Source organism: Danio rerio, chromosome 18 (assembly GCF_052040795.2).
Source record: "Danio rerio strain M-AB ecotype USA chromosome 18, GRCz13ab, whole genome shotgun sequence".
In the NCBI taxonomy this organism is placed as follows: Eukaryota; Metazoa; Chordata; class Actinopteri; order Cypriniformes; family Danionidae; genus Danio; species Danio rerio.
This window is the reverse complement of record NC_141038.1, coordinates 44,287,501-44,305,000: the sequence shown is the minus strand read 5'-3', so window position 1 is coordinate 44,305,000 and position 17,500 is coordinate 44,287,501. Positions and strand designations below refer to the sequence as shown.

Below are 17,500 nucleotides of genomic sequence, written 5' to 3'. Positions count from 1 at the left end.
TAAATAGTTTGTTTAAATTCAGCCCATATCAGTTGTTTGCAACCAGTTACCTTAAAAGTATTTAGCAAATACTAGGCTTGGGCGGTAATACGGTATTATGGTATACCGCGGGATCTAAAAATAGCAACGGTGTCAGTTTCAATACCGTTATACCGTCATAAAATATTAAATATCCTTTATTTAATGCCTACAAAAACGTATATGTGGTTGTCATCACGGGACAGTGTGGAGGAGAGAGAGAGAGAGGAAGGGTGAGAGAGAGGGGGAGAGGGAGAGGGAGGGGGAGAGAAGGAGGGGGAGAGGGAGGGGGAGAGAGGGAGGGGGAGAGAGGGAGAGGTGACGTGACGTGAGTTTGGCAGTTTCGACTGAACAGAAGGGAGACGTGGTTAATATGAACGAGAGGTCTGCATTAGAGCTGAAGATCTTTGCCCGAATCCGGCGAGACCCGAAAAAATCCAAATCCCTGCATTAAAATAAATCCCTGCAAAGGTGAAACAAATGATGATGAAGTAGTAAAAAAAGCGAATTATTACGGCGGTCAAGTCAGTCACTAGCTCAGAAAGAGCGGTTATTCCAGCCGCAGGTATTTTGCGGTCGCTCATACACTGCGTATTACGGTAGAGCCCTAAACCGCAAGCTGACAGGTAAAATGACGAGGCCACTCCGCTCGCTACACTAAACCGCTGTCATGGAAAATTAAATGGATGTTCCTGACTGGTAGAAGATAACCAAACAATCCTACCCAAAACTTGCAAAATCAGCCAGAACAGAACTCTGCATCTCGACCTGTAGCCGCAGGAAAGGGTGTTTAGCTGCTGGACGCACATGTGCGCAAGACTGCGCTAAAACCAGTGGATTTAATAATGTTCCTCCACAAACACACGTAGCCTAATCTTGGTGAGTAAAGGGTTTTTCAATTATGAATAAATATTAATTAAACCATATAATCATAATGTAGACAAGAGTATACAGGCTAATGGTGGCATTATTCTTTTAATATTCAGCTTCACCGCCGCCTTAATGCCAGATTGTGAAGAGAAGTGGAGAAACAAACCTTGCAGAGCCTTTATTTTAATTTCGTTATTGCCAAAATACCCGTCATCATTTAGAGTTTATTTTAATTTGATTTGTTAAGCAAGATTTCTTTTCATTGGTGTGTTGGCCAATTTAAAGGCTTAGTGCATGTACCTAGACCTATAGAGTGCTGATATGTTACGATGTTACAGAGGACTTATTTTATTTATTTGTTCCAACTTCCAAGTGGCCTATAGTCTACGTTTGTTACGAATAAATAATGTTAAAACATATAAATGACTCATTCTTGACAAAATGCATTAGAGCTGTGTTCATGAGCACATTTGAATAATGTCGGGCTGTAAACGGGTTGGGCTTGATAAAGCTGTCAATCAAAATGTACCTGTCGGACTCGGGACCTATCGGGTATAATTTTTATGGCCCGATTAAAGCTCTCTGCTTTTCCGCTGCTGTTCCGCGGGAGCCGGCCAGATTTCTTACAGTGTGGGAGCAAATTTCTGAATAAATCGCGGGAGAGATGTGTGTGTGTGTGTGTGTGTGTGTGTGTGTGTGTGTGTGTGTGTGTAAGAGAGAGAGAGAGAGAGATGCTGTGCGTTGCGTCGCTTGGCGCTCTCTCTCTCTCTCTCTCTCTCTCTCTCTGTCTCTCTCTCTCTCTCTCTCTCTCTCTCTCTGACCGCGAGCCTAAGGTCGCATAGAAGTTATGCAGTTTCTGAATGGTTTAGGCTCAAGCCTACAGTTTGGTGACGCTGTCTGAGCCTTACGTCATATATTTTTTTATTACGCCGGTAATACCGGATACCGGGGTAAAATATGGAGGCGGTTTGACGGTTTTAAAATTTGGATATCGCCCAAGCCTAGCAAATACAATGAATAATTTTTTCAAGTGCATAAGGGGTAACTAACATAATTGTGGGTAAACTAAGCTTATAATTCTATAAGGTATAATGACTTAATTTGAAGTTTAATTTTTTACAGTGTACATTTCCTTTCAGGTTGTAGTGTACAATAATGTGAGTAGCAGTGTTTAAGCGTCGTGCGTTTTGTGTTTTTTTACACAGGCGAAGCAAAGCATCTGGGTCCGAACTCAGGGCCGAACCGTCTCCGCGACCTCTGCACCTTCTGTACCATCAGTTTGGACCAGGAGGAAGTATATCGCACAAAGGTTTTCGAGAAGAGCGTAAGGTGAGACTGTAAACACATACACAGTAGCCCACAACCTTTGCATGCAAGCTACATGCTGATGCTGTTGGGGATGATATTTATCTTAAAAGTACAGCTTTTCTCATATATGTGGTTTTCATGCTGCTTCACAAAAATGCAGACCTGTTGTTTTTTTTCAGTACGTCGTGTACGTAACTCGAGCAAGAGCAGGAAGATTACACTTTTATTTTGGTCGGTGACAGTTGTATAATTTAATGAAGTAGTGTTTGTTAATGGTCTACTAATAGTAAAGCTGTATTACTCTACTTTGTGGTTTAAATTTAAACCTTACAATGGTTTAAAACAATTAAAGACTTTAATTCTAGCCAAAATAAAAGAAAATTCTTCTCCAGAAGAAAAAATATTATAGGAAATACTGTGAAAAAATTCCTTGCTCTGTTAAACATCATTTGGAAAATATTTGATAAAGGAAAAAAAAAGTCATAGGAGGGCTAATCATTTTATTACAGTCAGACTAGTCTTTTCACTGCATGTACAGCAGATTTGCCTCATCTGATTGTTCGTCTAGATATCAGACCATGCCGAAGGTATTACACTGTGTATTTTTTCGGGTCGCAAAAGCGTCTAGTCATTGAAAGAAGCACTTTTGCTTTATCTCACTCTCTTTCTGAAGGCTTTTCCTCTGGTGGTGTTTCACAACGGTGTTTCTTCCCCCTCTGTTCAAAGGGCTTTGTTGGCTGTGTCTAAGGAAGGGTGTCCACCTACGCCTTCCCTCACTTTTTTCTCTCTCACACTTCTATCCATCGCTCCTTGTCTTTCTTTCACATGCACACTGACTTGCAATCAGCCGCTTTCAGAGCGTGAAGGTTTTCCTAAAGTCTTTCTTCGCCTCTTCTAATCTTTCTTCCTCTCATCTGGCTCATTGTTCAACCTGATTTGAATCCGTGGTCATGCACTGTGTTTTTGAGTGTTTCACCTGTAGCAGTGTGCGGGGAGGTCAGGATCTGTTTGTGTGTGTGAATGTATGTGTGTGCGCATGCGCTCTTAAGTGCGGGGGCTATGAGTGTGTGTCATTTGTGTGTGTGTGTGTCTGTGTGAGAGAGCTGGAGTGTGTGTGTGGGTGGATGATCATTTTCCTCTCAAGTCTTAGCTGAGGTATTTGACTGTTGCAGTCACAAAGCTTGCGCTGCAGTCATTTTTCACATGTTAAACCTTTTAAAGCTGTTGTTTTTTTAATTGTTTGATTCTAGATTTTTACATGGTCATATTTTTTTGATTACACATTTGCATTTAGTCATTTAGCTTTTATCCAAAGCAACTTCCTTAAATTACATAGATTACTATGTACTATGATTATTAAAATTATTTGGTAGGAGATTTGATGGAGAAACATATTTGTAGTTATTAGTAATATTCTACTAATATTCACTCAAAATAACTTATTTTGGGGCTGCACGATGGCTCAGTGGTTAGCATTGTCGCCTCACAGCAAGAAGGTTGCTGGTTCAAGTCCTGGCTGGGACAGTTGATGTTCTGTGTGGAGTTTGCATGGGTTCAACATACAAGGTCTCAAAATCACTGCCTCATATGTACAGACAGTCACATCTATTTTAGTGTGCTACTGTGTGTTATATTCTTTCAAAAATGTGCATAGGATATAATGCATATTAAGGAAATCTGAAGAATGCAACAAGGCCGGTGCTTACTCAAAAATGTCCATGCTTATGGTATTTAGTTATCAGGCCACTTTGGTCTTTTTATGCATGCGATTTTAATATTTATAATTGCATGCTCATGAACTGAATGTACCAGTTGTGTTAGATGTTATGCTAATTCAGTTAGGATAGTTAATGATCTGATCATGCTGTGCACAACGTACGAGGCACAACACAACGCAACACACCCTGGATGGTGACTAATTCTCTGTTCTGTTTCTGTTGTGTTTTTAATGAACCATTTCACAAGACTGTAATGATTTAAAGGTCAGTAGCTTCTTAAATCCACTAAAGTTTTTATATTTTTTTATTTAAAGTGTATGTACATTTATAAAGCTAGACGTTTCTACTATATCATCTTTGCATCAAAAAATCTTATTACTGTTTATGCTCTGTGTTTGTAGTGCAGCATCTGTGGGTGGGACAGTAAATTTGACATTTTTTTTTGATGGCATTCTCAGTCTGACAGTTTTTTTCCTTCTCTGAAAGTCGTGAAAGAATATTGTGTGTATTTTTTTTTTTTTTGAGCAAATTGGAATGCACAAAAAAATTAGTACTCTTCCATTCGTACTAAGGTGTACTTTGCTGATTAGTCAGTCTTCAATGAATAGTTAACATCCCTCTTTTGCAATATTTCTCATGTTAAAGAGGTGGTCCAGAGTGTATTTTTAAGGCTTTGTTGTGTTTATAAGATGCAAAGCAATGTGCATTTGTACACAATCACTTTATTTTTTCATAGATCTTACTTTGATTATATACAGCTACTCGACTAACATGATTATACATTATATATTTTTTAGTTCTTCTAAAAACCTACCCACAAGAGGCTCATTCATTCATTCACTCATTTATTTTGGGCTGGTCCCTTATTTATCAGGGGTCAACATAGTGGAATGAACCATCAACTATTCCGGCATATGTTTAATGCAGCGGATGCCCTTCCAGCAACAACCAAGTACTGGGAAACCTGGCGTCCTTTCTTCGTACATGGATTAAACAATTTGCTGGATTTGGTTATTGATGATTTGACAGGATCCTGTCACGGTTTTAGTCGGGGAAAAAGGAGCGAGGACTTAAATGCAGATACATGAAAATGTATTAATAATAAAAATAAAATGCAAAACAAACTACCCCAAGGGGGAAAACACTAGCAAAACAAACAAACAAACAAGCAAACAAACAACCTTGACTGGGCAGGCTGGTAGGGATCAGGGCTGGAGCACACGACAGGACAAGGAGAGAAACGATGACGAACTGGCAAAGGACAGCAGACATGAGGGGAATATAAACAGAAGTAAATGAACATACAACCAGATGAACACAATTAACTAATAATAGGTTAACAAGGAGGGTGAGACTAGACAATAGACGGGAGAGAACATGGCACAAAGAGACAACACAAGCCATGCGCTCACATAAAACAAGACTTGAACACGAAGCCAATGAGATAACTTCTCTCAATCGCGTGCTCATGACAACACAAGCACACGGTGCATGTAAACACGCACCACGTGCTAAACACAACAACAACAGAAGACTGAACGCAAGACACGAGTACACGATGAATGAAAGCACTCACCTTGCACTCACACACGCAGCGTGCATGTTTCATCCCAGCGCCGACCAAAACCGAAATCAACTGGACTGAGACGCTGGAAATGAAACACCACGCTGCAGACAGACGAACGTGAACACCTGGACGGAAGCGCGCACTTGCACACACGCAAAGACCTCACGCACTCGCATCAAGCGAGGATACGCACGGTCCATGCGCGTTCACAAATGGCGCTCATACGGAGACACACACACTGACAAAACAAGTGCTCGACCCAAGAAAACTCGAGCCGAGCACAACAGGACAGGACTAGACAGAGCTAGTGTCCGGACTCTGCCACCAAAACAAGAACTTACAAGACCAGAGTTGCAGAACCCTGACAGATCCAGGTCAATAAACTATTGCATACATCACCTGCATAAATGGCCATTACATTAGGATGCCTACTAATTTAAAAATGCCTAGATTTAAAAGAAGATGGCCAAGCTTGAACTTTTCTCTCATAAACTATAGTAAAACATTCATTAAAAAATGACACCCTGTGAATAGATCAAATACAGGAATGGCGAAAAGGGCGCTCTTTTATTATCAGCTGTCAGTTAACGCCCGATCTATTTTTTTTTTCCTGGTCATTTCGCCTTTGCCTAAATAAAAACTAAATAAATTGCTGAAGACTCCTGACACATGAAAGTGTAAAGCCTGCAGCCCAAAACAAAAGTGGAAAGTTATTGCGTATCATATTTAACAAATGGTTTACTACGAATGTCATGCAATTTTTAACCATTGCTGATCATGATTTCCCAACGCCTTCAAGCTAAAGAGAATTGGGACACCGCTATCCCTTGGTGTGAACATGCAAAACGATGGGTAGGGGGAAGGGCTGATGGGTAGAATTGGGATTGAGCCTTAATCCCTTACTTTAGAATCTTGTATACACAGAATATAATCTCTTTCTCCACCTCTCTGTCTTCTTTTTCAGTCCGTTCTATAGCGAGGATTTCTACTTCGAAATTCCGCGGCCGTTCCAATGCCTGTCCTTCTACGTGTACGCCAAGAGCATGTTCCAAATAAGGGATCTACCTGTAGGTCAGTATCTCTCGTCCTTTATTTTTTTCTCCCTCACAGTTTACAAGACTAATGCACAGTGTACATGTCAACTAAAGCTGACGTACGTGTGTGTTTGCAGGGAAAGTAGCCATCAGGAAGGAAGATCTGTATAAGTACTGCGGGAAAGAGAACTGGTTTCAACTACAGCCTGTGGATCCACACTCAGAAGTTCAGGTGAGTGGACGGTTAGATGGCACACAAGTTGTCATTCAACGCACAAACACACACACACACACACCCAACGTATAAGCACACACAGCCTCACTTCCCTTCTGCGGTTTGTCTCCAGCCGTGGTCTGGGCCAATCAAGTGAGTTTCTGATTACTCACCGCCGTGTCCGTAACCAATGAGATCAGTGTATGATTAGTCAGCTCTTAAATGTGGTCCTATGAGTTGAAAGCAGATGCAAGCTCAACTCCACATCCTGTTTTTGTGTATGGTGTATGCACGGGCTCTGTTTTGTACACAAGTGTGATTCACTATTCAGCAGAACCGGGGACAGGGGGTGTGGATTGACTGTATCAGAAACAAAAAGTGTTTACGTAAAGGACTTTGCCTCTTTGAAACGAACAAAAAGGCAGTTTCAAATAGTGGGTTGCCACCTTTTTCATCAAGAAAAGTCAAGCTAGCTAGCTTTAATGTTGTGTTTGAGTGTCGTGAATGTGGATTGATAATAATATATTGAATGCTTACTGCTATAACCACTGTAAATATTGTGTGGGCTTTTTGTTAGTTTTGTGTTATTAAACATAAAAATCACCTGAATCATATTTGAAGAGTAGTTTTTTAGTGAAACCTTTGGAGCTAAAACCTGTTCCCATTTTGGTGTCTTCATTAATATATATATATTTTTATTGATGTTTATTGATGAAGTTTTTTAAAAAAAACATTTGTTTTAAATATGAATATAAATTAAATTAAATATGATTTTTAATTATTATTGTTATTTAGTTATTAAAACGTTTATATAAAATTCTAAATTTTAAAATAGTTTTTTAGCTATTTTGTTATAAATAAATATAATTTTTTTATATTTAATTTATAAATGGTAATATAAATGACATTAAATAGAATTTAATTATTATTGTTTTTTTTATTTTTATTGTTGTTATATATATATATATATATATATATATATATATATATATATATATATATATATATATATATATATATATATATATATATATATATATGTGTGTGTGTGTGTGTGTGTGTGTTTGTATATATATATATATATATATATATATTTTTTTTTATTAAAATGTAAATAAAATTATTCATTACAAAATAATAATAAAAAAAAGAAAAATTATATATGCTTTTTCATCTTTAGTTATTTTGTTATATATTTATTATTATTTTTGTTTTATATAATTGTTTCAAATATTATTATAAATTAAATTAAATATGATTTAAAAATTATTATTATTTGTTATTAAAACTAAATTAAAAGCCTTTTTAATGCAAGTAAAATGTCATCTTTAATGTCTCACACTTCTAAGAAGAAAAAGTCTAAATATGGGAGAAAAAAGTTCTAGAGTAAGATATACTTGAAATAAATGAAAATGATTATTGTATATCAAACTGGTGATCAGAAAAAATCTTCATTTACTAAATCCTATTATATTTTAGAAATATCACATTTTGACAAATAAGTAAAACTCAGAAGTATAAGTATTAAAAATGACAATTAATGATAATAATTAAAGTTGATAAATTGATAATTAAAGTTTTTCAACATGTCATCATATGATTCTTATCATAAATGTGACTGACAAGATTTTTGGTTTCTTTATCTTGTGTTATTCTGAATGAAATTACACTTGGTGTTTTCTAAATGCTCATTATTTGCTCAGGAAATAAACAAGACCTTCTAATGTACAGTGTTTTTGTGTGTCTGTGTGCGCGCTTGACCAACTATAGAAAACTGAAAATACTGAGCAATATTGATAAACTCTAAAATAGCAGTAGAGTCGACATGTTGGAGTGTTACTTCGTGACTGTGGTTAAACACTCTGCGATGGATGTGTTTTTCACCCTAAGATGGGTGGCATTTGTGCCAGATGCCAGATAACGTTCAGAGCGAGTCTGAAGTCACCAGACCTCCCTTAATATTTGTGTTCAAATAGCCGTTACACACTCAAAAAACCATCTTATTTACACACAACATGTGTTTTTTTTTTAGGTTTCCACATATGTATTATTAGGTCATTGTACAGTATGCAAACACATCTCTGCTCAACACTTGCACATTCTGCAGGTTTCACTGATTAGATCACAAGATTCTTTGAATAGATTGAAGATTTAGCACTTCATTCTGTACATAGAAGTATTCAACACACTTATTATTTTGATTGTAGCTTGTTTATAGTTGAAGTCAGAATTAATAGCCCTTCTGAATTATTAGCCCCCCTGTAGATTTTTTTTTTTATGGCAGAGAAATGTTTTTCAACACATTTCTAAACATAATAGTTTTAATAATTAATTTTTAATAACTGATTTATTTTATTTTTGGCATGATGACAATAAATAGTATTTAACTAGACATTTTTCAAGATACTAGTATTCAGCTTATAGGTTCAAGGCTTAATTAGGTTAACTAGGCAAGTTAGGGTAAGTAGGCAAGTTATTGTATAACAATGGTTTGTTCTGTAGACTATCGGAAAATAAAATATTGCTTAAGGGGGCTAATAATATTGATCAAAATAAAACAAATAAGACCTTCTCCAGAAGAAAAAAATATTATAGGAAATACTGTGAACATTCTTTGCTCTGTTAATGTTTCACAGTTCACAGTAGAGATCTGCGCGGGACTAAATTTTGAATCCCGCTCGCACCCGCCAGGTTTTAGCCGGAACCCGACCGCTCCCGCTTATATTAAGCACTTGATGTCTCGCTGCCCGACCCGCCCCGTTTTCTATCCGCCGCGCCCGATCCCGCTAAAGAGCGGGGGGAGAACAAAACCGAAAAATCACCCAGTTATACAGTCCAGACAGCCTATAACAAGCTGTCTGTATAAACACACACACGCACAGCACCAAGCACACACACACAGACAAAGCTTTCTCTCTCATTCGCGCGCACGCGCCCTCTCACACACACTCATAAGCACCAAGCACAAACACAGGCAATGAGGCAAAGCTCTCTATCTCTCATTTGCGCGTGCGCATACATACACACACACACACATACTGCAACAAACAAGCTAAACACAGCATCGCGCTATTTCATTTACACACATACATACGCGTGCTCACTCGGGAGTCGGGAGCGATATTGCTAGACAGCCCGCTCCCGTCCCAAATTAAACCCGTTACCGACCGCTCCCGTGATTTATTCGGAAATTTATACCCACGCCGTAGAAATCTGGTCGGGTCTCGCGGCGCCCGCGGGAATGCAGACCTCTAGTTCACAGTTTAGACTTCAACTGTATATACGTTCAACATCTGTTTTATTTTCAAACCGAATAATCATGTAATCATATTTGAGTTTGTTTTGCAAACGGCTGGGTCAGTTGGCATTTCTGTGTGAAGCTTGCATGTTCTCCCCATGTTGGCGTGGGTTTCCTCCGGGTGCTCCGGCAGGGCCGGAGTGGGACTCCTTTTCAGCCCTGGAGTTTTAAGACTTAGACCGGCCCACCTCAGTGCAATATCTGAATATATATTCTGTGCTAAATTCTTTATAGATGTCCAGTCCTTTGTAACGGTGGTCACACACACACACATAAAAAAAAAATGTAACCCAAACAGTATTATATGTCTTCACATTAAAAATGAAAAAAAATAAATAAATAAAAAAATGACTCCGGGCAGGTTCGAACTCGAGTCGGCGGCGTCGTAACGCAAAGTGCTGACCACTGGACCACAATGGCACTGTTATGCCAGAGCGTTTGGAATTTAATGCAAGACTCTTAACCACAGTATAACTTTCTATTGATGGCTTAATCTTTTTCTCCCCTTTTTAAATTTCTGATCAAGTTATGTCAGATTTATTAATGTAGTGAATCATCTGATCTTCATTGACAGGTGTAATATTCATTAATATTAATTATTGGAATTCTTATTTTCACTTAGGTGCCCCTGTTTGGGGTCGAATGATTTCTGTCATCATTACCCTGCAGGCTGCATTTTGCTCATGGGGCTGCGAGAAAATAAATAAAAAGAGCAGAGCTGCGGCAAAATAACGAATTAAAAGAGTGAGGCTATGGTCAAATAAATAAACCAATGAAAAAAGTGCGACTGCTGAGAGTGCAAGCAGCTAGGGACACCAGCCCTCGTGGGCAAAAAATGGACCGGCCCACCGGGAATTCTCCCGGTCCTCCTGGTTAGCCAATCTGGGCCTGTGCCCCGGTTTTCTCTACAGTCCAAAGACATGCAGGTGAATTGAATAAACTAAATTGGCCGTAGAGTATGTGTATGAAAGAGTGTGTATGGGTGATTCCCAGTGCTGGGTTGCTGCTAGAAGGGCATCCACTGTGTAAAACATATGCTTGATAAGTTGGCGTTTCGCTGCGACCCCAGATTAATAAAGGGACTAAGCCGAAAAGAAAATGAATGAATGCATTAGTGAGTACATCCCTTTTAAAAATGAATATTTTTATAGATTTTCAGTGATGTTTTGGTGTCATTTAAACAACGCTGCTTTATTTAAGTTATCTTGATTACAATAATAGTGTAATCGCCTAACATATAAAAGGGTTAGAAAGATAATACATTTAAATTCAAATAAGGTGTCAAATTTTGCAGTTGCCAGCCATTTAGTTGTACTGTCTGGCAGGATGTTATGCAAGTAATTACAAATATGCTTGGTGATGGAATGCACTTGTCTTTTACCATTAAGTTGGCTGCAATATTTCCCAGGTTAATTGTTATAAAATAGAAGTATTTATTAAAAATCTTCTAGCAACCAAGAAAATATATAATTTTTAAGATTTTTAAGTAGCTCGAACCCCCTAAAATATCTGAAAGGCTGGACATTGGATCTAGTGCTCAAAATATGGAGAGGATGACTTTTTCTTTAATATTACAAACGAACAAATACCTGCAATATTGGGAGAAATGGTTTGTTTTTCTTTCAATCTTTTTCAAGAAAAACCTTAAACAAACAAAAATAAAGTACAAAAAGTATTGTGTCAAATAAGGCAAATAATTATGTAAAAAAACTATTAAATTTCAAATTATTTATTTATTTTTTCTTTCAGCTTAGTCCCTTTATTAATCCAGGGTCGCCACAATGGAATGAAACGCCAACTTATCAAGCACATGTTTTACGCAGCAGATGTTTTTCCAGCTACAACCCATCTCTGGGAAACTCTCATTCACACTCATACACTATGGACAATTTAGCCAACCCAATTCACCTGTACCGCATGTCTTTGGACTGTGTGGAAACCCACACGAAAGCAGGGAGAACATGCAAACTCCACACAGAAACCCCAACTGACCCAACTGAGGCTTGAACCAGCGACCTTCTTGCTGTAAGGCGACCACTACCTACTGCGCCATCGCCTCGCCTAATTTCAAATTAATGTATTTTTATAGTTACTTTTATTTATTTCCTTCTTTGTTAAAATTGTATTTAAAAAATTACCAATTTTTCACATTGTAATCTTTTGCATATGTTATTGACCAATGTATATACAAAATATCTAAAATATAGCATCTCATAGAAAATAAGTCTATATTAATAGATATAGATATATAAATAATATATCTATCTAAATATATATAATATATTAAAGAATATTTAAATATTGCTTTGTATGTAACTATAAAATAAAAGTATTCAAAAATATATTTTTAATCAGCATTTTGTAATCATAAAGTTTTTAAAAAAGGATTACCGCAGTGAATAAGACAAGAGTTTTGAATTAGCTCTTCATATTGTACTACTTTAATATACTAATTGTAACCCTAACCCATATATTACTTACAGATCTTTAACCAGCCTAATATTTTGATAGCACTATGTACAAACCCTAATCCTTTAATTTCAAATCCTAATCAAACAAGGTGTTGCAAAAATAAATGCAAAACAACAAAATGTCATTTTTTTATGGTTATCTTGATTTATTTTGTCTTTATTCAGTTTTTATTTATTGTGTTTCCCTGTTTTTTGCATCGTGACCTTTAGTTACTTTGTTAGATAGTTCCAGCTTTAGCTTTGTCATTGAATAATGTAATGTGTGTACAAAAATATCTAAAGTATATGATCTCATAGAAAATCTTAAATATATAATACATCAAATATATTACAATGCATTTACAAATGGCTTTGAATATTATAAAATAAAAGTATAATTAAATATATTTTAATCAGCATTTTATATTCATAAAATATCAACAATATGGTCACTAGGGTGATTATGACAAGTATTTTGAATTAGCATTTAGAAATCTTTAACTAACCTTAATCCTTTCATTTTAAATTCTAATCTTAACCCATGTGGTTATCTTTTATTATTAAGGAGTTCATTGGTTAAGTACATTTTAAGCTCAACAAAGTCAAAGTATCCATTTTTAAAAAGTATTTCAATAATACAGTATCTGCATTAGACATCAGTTAACACCGAGTTATCAGTGCGCTCTCGTGTCGTTTCTCAAAGGAACTTGCACAAAATATTGCGTAGGAGTATGTGGGCGTTTTTATTTTGTTTTTCTTCTCTATCTTTCCTTCTCCCTCCCTGTCCTTTCCTCTTCACCTCTCCTCTGTTTGCACTCTTTCTCATTCTGACTTTATCAGTCTCAACGAATTGGACTGGCTAGGTTATTTCAACATATATCATATTATATCATAAACATGTCCATCATGATGCAAGTCCGGACTCTGACTCAGACTTTGCATTCAACTGTGTGTATATTATATTATGTTATATTATATTATATTATATTATATTATATTATATTATATTATATTATATTATATTATATTATATTATATTATATTATATTATATTATACTATATTATATTATATTATATTATATTATATTATATTATATTATATTATATTATATTATATTATATTATATATACAGTTGAAGTCTAAATTATTTGCCCTCCTGTGAATTTTTCTTTTTCAAATATTTTCCAAATGATGTTTAACAGAGCAACAAACTTTTTTCACAATATTTCCTATAACATATTTTCTTCTGGAGAAAATCTTATTTGTTTTATTTTGACTAGAATGAAAGTATTTTTAACTATTAAGGTCAATAATATTAGATCCTTTAAGCAATATATTTTTTTCATTGTCTACAAAACAAGCCATCATTATACAATGACTTGCCTAATTACCCTGACTTGCCTAGTTAACCTAATTATCCTAGTTAATTAAATGTCACTTTAAGCTGAATACTAGTATCTTGAAAAATTTATTAGGTGTATGAGTAAAATACTGGGCTCTATAATACACCCGGCGCAATAAGGTGCAAGATGTGTTTGGTGCAATTTATTGCTATTTTCAGACCAGCGCAACCCTAATTTTCACGTTTTGCACCACATTGTTTAAATAGCAAATCCATTTGTGCCACTTTTCTGGACGCTTTGTATGTGCCGGTCAAAAAAGGAGGTGTGTTAAGGCGCATCGTTGGCGCGTTGCTATTTTGAGGAACTGAAATGGATTGTGCCATTGACCAACTAAAAGCTGGTCTAAAGTCTTGCACAGAGCTTGTTAGTTATGCGCCTACGCAGGTCCAAAACACTTACACATTGCTTAACATACACAGGATGTACAGCAATACACAAATATCTTCACAAAAAAAAAATAAACAAAGGAATAAAATGTCAGCGCCAATAGCCTAGTGGTTAGCACCAAGGTGCTCACGGCGACACGAGTTCGATTCCCGGCTAGAAGTTCTTTGCCGATCCTTCCCCTATCTCTGCTCCCCACACTTTCCTGTCTGTGAAATCTCCACTGTCCTATCCTAATAAAGGTGAAAACCCCTAAAAAATAATTATAAAAAAAAGTAACAAAAACAATTGTTTTCTACATAAATAAAAAAACCACTGCCTCCATGCCTTATATCGAGAGGCTGTTTTCAGTTTATTTATGACAATTTGCATTTGTATAATGTTATTATTAATATTATTATTTATTATATACATATTTATATTTTTTTTAATAAAAACAAGTTTATATTTGTCCATCTGTCGGGTTTTGTAGGCGTATGCATCACTATACGTGGCAATAGGAAGTGTGTTTGGATTTAATTCAGTTGTTTGACCACACTTGGTTATTATTGTTCATTTTCATTTGCTGGAAATAAGAACTGAATTTAGAAATAGTTTTGAAACAAATCTTTGCGCTTAAACGAAATTAAATATGTAGCCTAATGGATGTCTTCAGTCAAGTACATACAACACCGTTTCCTTTTCCACCAAAGTAAAGGAGTAAAGTAAAGAGTAAAAGTAAAGAGAAAGAGTCTAAGTGGAATAGAATGAATCGGTAGTGAAACATTCAGTTTTTCCATTTACAAAGTCCGGCATGTAAATAGCAAATGTGCAATGGTGCAACGCAACCGACTCTAAAATGGAATGGGAGATGACACTCTGATTGATTTAATGCATGTTAAACTCAAAACACACCCAAATCAAATCAAATCAAATTAAATCACTTTTATTGTCACATCATCAGCAGCACGTGGGCTATGATTAGTGAAAAGCTTAGGTGCTGGCTCCAGACAGTACAAAATACTGACAGTGCAAATAAAATGACAGTGCAAAATACAAACAGTGCAAAATACAACGACATATTCCCAAAAAAATAGGACAATGTAAAATTGACTGCGATATGTACAATGAATAGGTGTCCACATAGTTGTAGGCAGTAATGTTTCAGGTATGGATTGGTTAAAGTGCAGTGCATGCTACATAATGATGATGTGCAGTGAGGGTTATGGAAGAGTCTGTGTGGGGTGTGTTAAGTGTTCAGTGTGTTATTATAACACACAATAATAACACACTTCATTAAGAGAATAAGCACAACACTTTTAGACCATGCGCCAGGGTGCAAAGCATATTTTTCAGTACTTAAAATAACGGAAGTGGATTCAGACATGCCTTTAATGCTTTTGCACAATGCATTTTAGACTGAAAAAAGTAAATAAACCTGTTGCTTTTAAAGCAGTTAGTTGACTTAATTTTTTTTTTTATTGAGTAAACCTGTTGCTTTTATATGCAATTAGTTGACTATACCTAAAAATGTGAGTAAACATGTTGTTTTAAAGTGATTAGTTGACTTAAAATGAAGTGAACTCAATTAAACTTTGCTCCTAGATCATTAAAATAGAGCCCATTAGCTTAATTAGGTCTGATTTAGAAATAAAACGAAAGTATTTGAACACGAAAGAGGTGTTTTATTGTTGAAGAATGGATATAGAGTATGAAAACATGTTTTTTTTTTCCTTTCATGCAAAAAAATGCTCAAAATGACAAAATTTTTATTGTAAATTTGAAAGAAATGTCTTTAGTAAACTCAAACACATAGCTGCAAATGTGACGCAAAGACAACTTGACAGTGAACAATAAAGCACATAGAGTTGTGACTGTTTGCTTGTGTTATCCTATAGATAACTCCATTGAATGAAGTGTATCTGAACATCTGTATTGGCCATTGTGAAATAAGTCTCTTTTTTTCTACTTTGGCAGGGGAAAGTTCATTTAGAGATGAAGCTGAATGAGCTGATCACAGAGAATGGATCCATCTGCCAACAGCTTGTGGTTCAGTAAGTCACTTCTTTTAGTCAGCGTGTGTTTTTGTAGATGCTTACTGCATTCAAGCTCAACATCAATTGGCATACACATGAACCATTGTTTTTCTGTAACGTTACACGGTTTACAGCGCAATAGAAGAGGTCAAGGTTTGGGTGGTTAGTAGGCTTATTTATACTCTGGTTGTAGATATATTCACTAAGCCTTTTTCTAACCATCTATTCTGAATTCTGTATTTTCATGTATTTAAACGTTTGAGCTCTACACTATTAAAATATTTAGCTTTTAAAGCGATTAGTTTATGCTACTTAAAGCTGTTGCTTTTAAGGAGATTAGTTGACATTAGTTAATTAGTTTACTTATAAAAAGTGAATAACCCATTGTTTTTAGTTAGTTGACTTAAAAAAGGGAGTAAACCCATAGCTTTTAAAGCAATTTGTTGACCTTACTTAAAAATGTGATTAAACCTGTAGTTTTTAAGGGGATTAGTTGACTTTACTTAAAAAGAATGTAGTAAACCTATTGCTTTTAAAGCAACTTGTTTACTTAAATTTAAGTAAACTCAACAACAGGTTTACTTACATTTTTGAGTTCACCTGTTGCTTTTAAAGCACTTAGTTGTGTTTACTTAAATTTGAGTAAACTCAAGCAGATAGTTGACTGTAAAACCAACAAATTTACGAATTACGAACCAACGAATTGCGCATCCGCTGCGTAAAAAAGATGCTGGATAAGTTGACGGTTCATTCCGCTGTGGCGACCACTGATTAATAAAGGGACCAAGCCAAAAAGAAAAATAAATAAATGAATAAAATGTATTAACCCATCGCTTTTAAAGCAGTGAGTTGAGTTTAAAATTAATGAATTTACTCATGTTAATTGTAAAGTGAGTACTATGGAAGTAAATGGCCACCGATTTCTAACATTCTTCAAAATATCTTCTTTTGTGATTAACAGAAGCAAATAAAACATTATATTTTGGCTTTAGTTAGTTGATGTTATTTAAAAGAGAGCAAATCTGATGCTTTTAAAGTAATTAGTTGACTTAAAAATGTTAGTAAATCTGTTGTTTTTAAAGTGATTAGTTGACTTCTAAATGTTTTAAACCTTTTGTTTTTAAGCGATTAGTTGACATAAATTGAGTAAAACCTGTGGTTTTAAAAGCGATTGGTTGGCTTAAAAAATGAGGTAAACCTGTTGTTTTTAAAGTGATTA

At 35.7% G+C, this 17,500-nt stretch overlaps 2 protein-coding genes across 4 annotated transcripts in view; both read left to right on the top strand.

Annotated features, from left to right (window-relative positions):
* Positions 1–17,500, top strand: part of grk7b (G protein-coupled receptor kinase 7b) — an 845,646-nt gene that overhangs the window by 597,726 nt on the left and 230,420 nt on the right. The gene's annotated exons all lie outside the window — the stretch shown is intronic.
* rasa2 (RAS p21 protein activator 2) overlaps positions 1–17,500 on the top strand; it is a 241,741-nt gene that overhangs the window by 25,736 nt on the left and 198,505 nt on the right. For all 3 annotated transcript variants that reach the window (XR_015515223.1, XR_015515224.1, XM_087293381.1), the window contains exons 2-5: positions 2,094–2,217; positions 6,446–6,552; positions 6,653–6,747; positions 16,223–16,299. Coding sequence is in view for 1 of the 3 variants with exons in the window: in XM_087293381.1 (XP_087149507.1) it covers positions 2,094–2,217; positions 6,446–6,552; positions 6,653–6,747; positions 16,223–16,299 (403 nt within the window). In the remaining 2 variants the exon portion in view is untranslated. The remainder of the gene's footprint in view (positions 1–2,093; positions 2,218–6,445; positions 6,553–6,652; positions 6,748–16,222; positions 16,300–17,500) is intronic.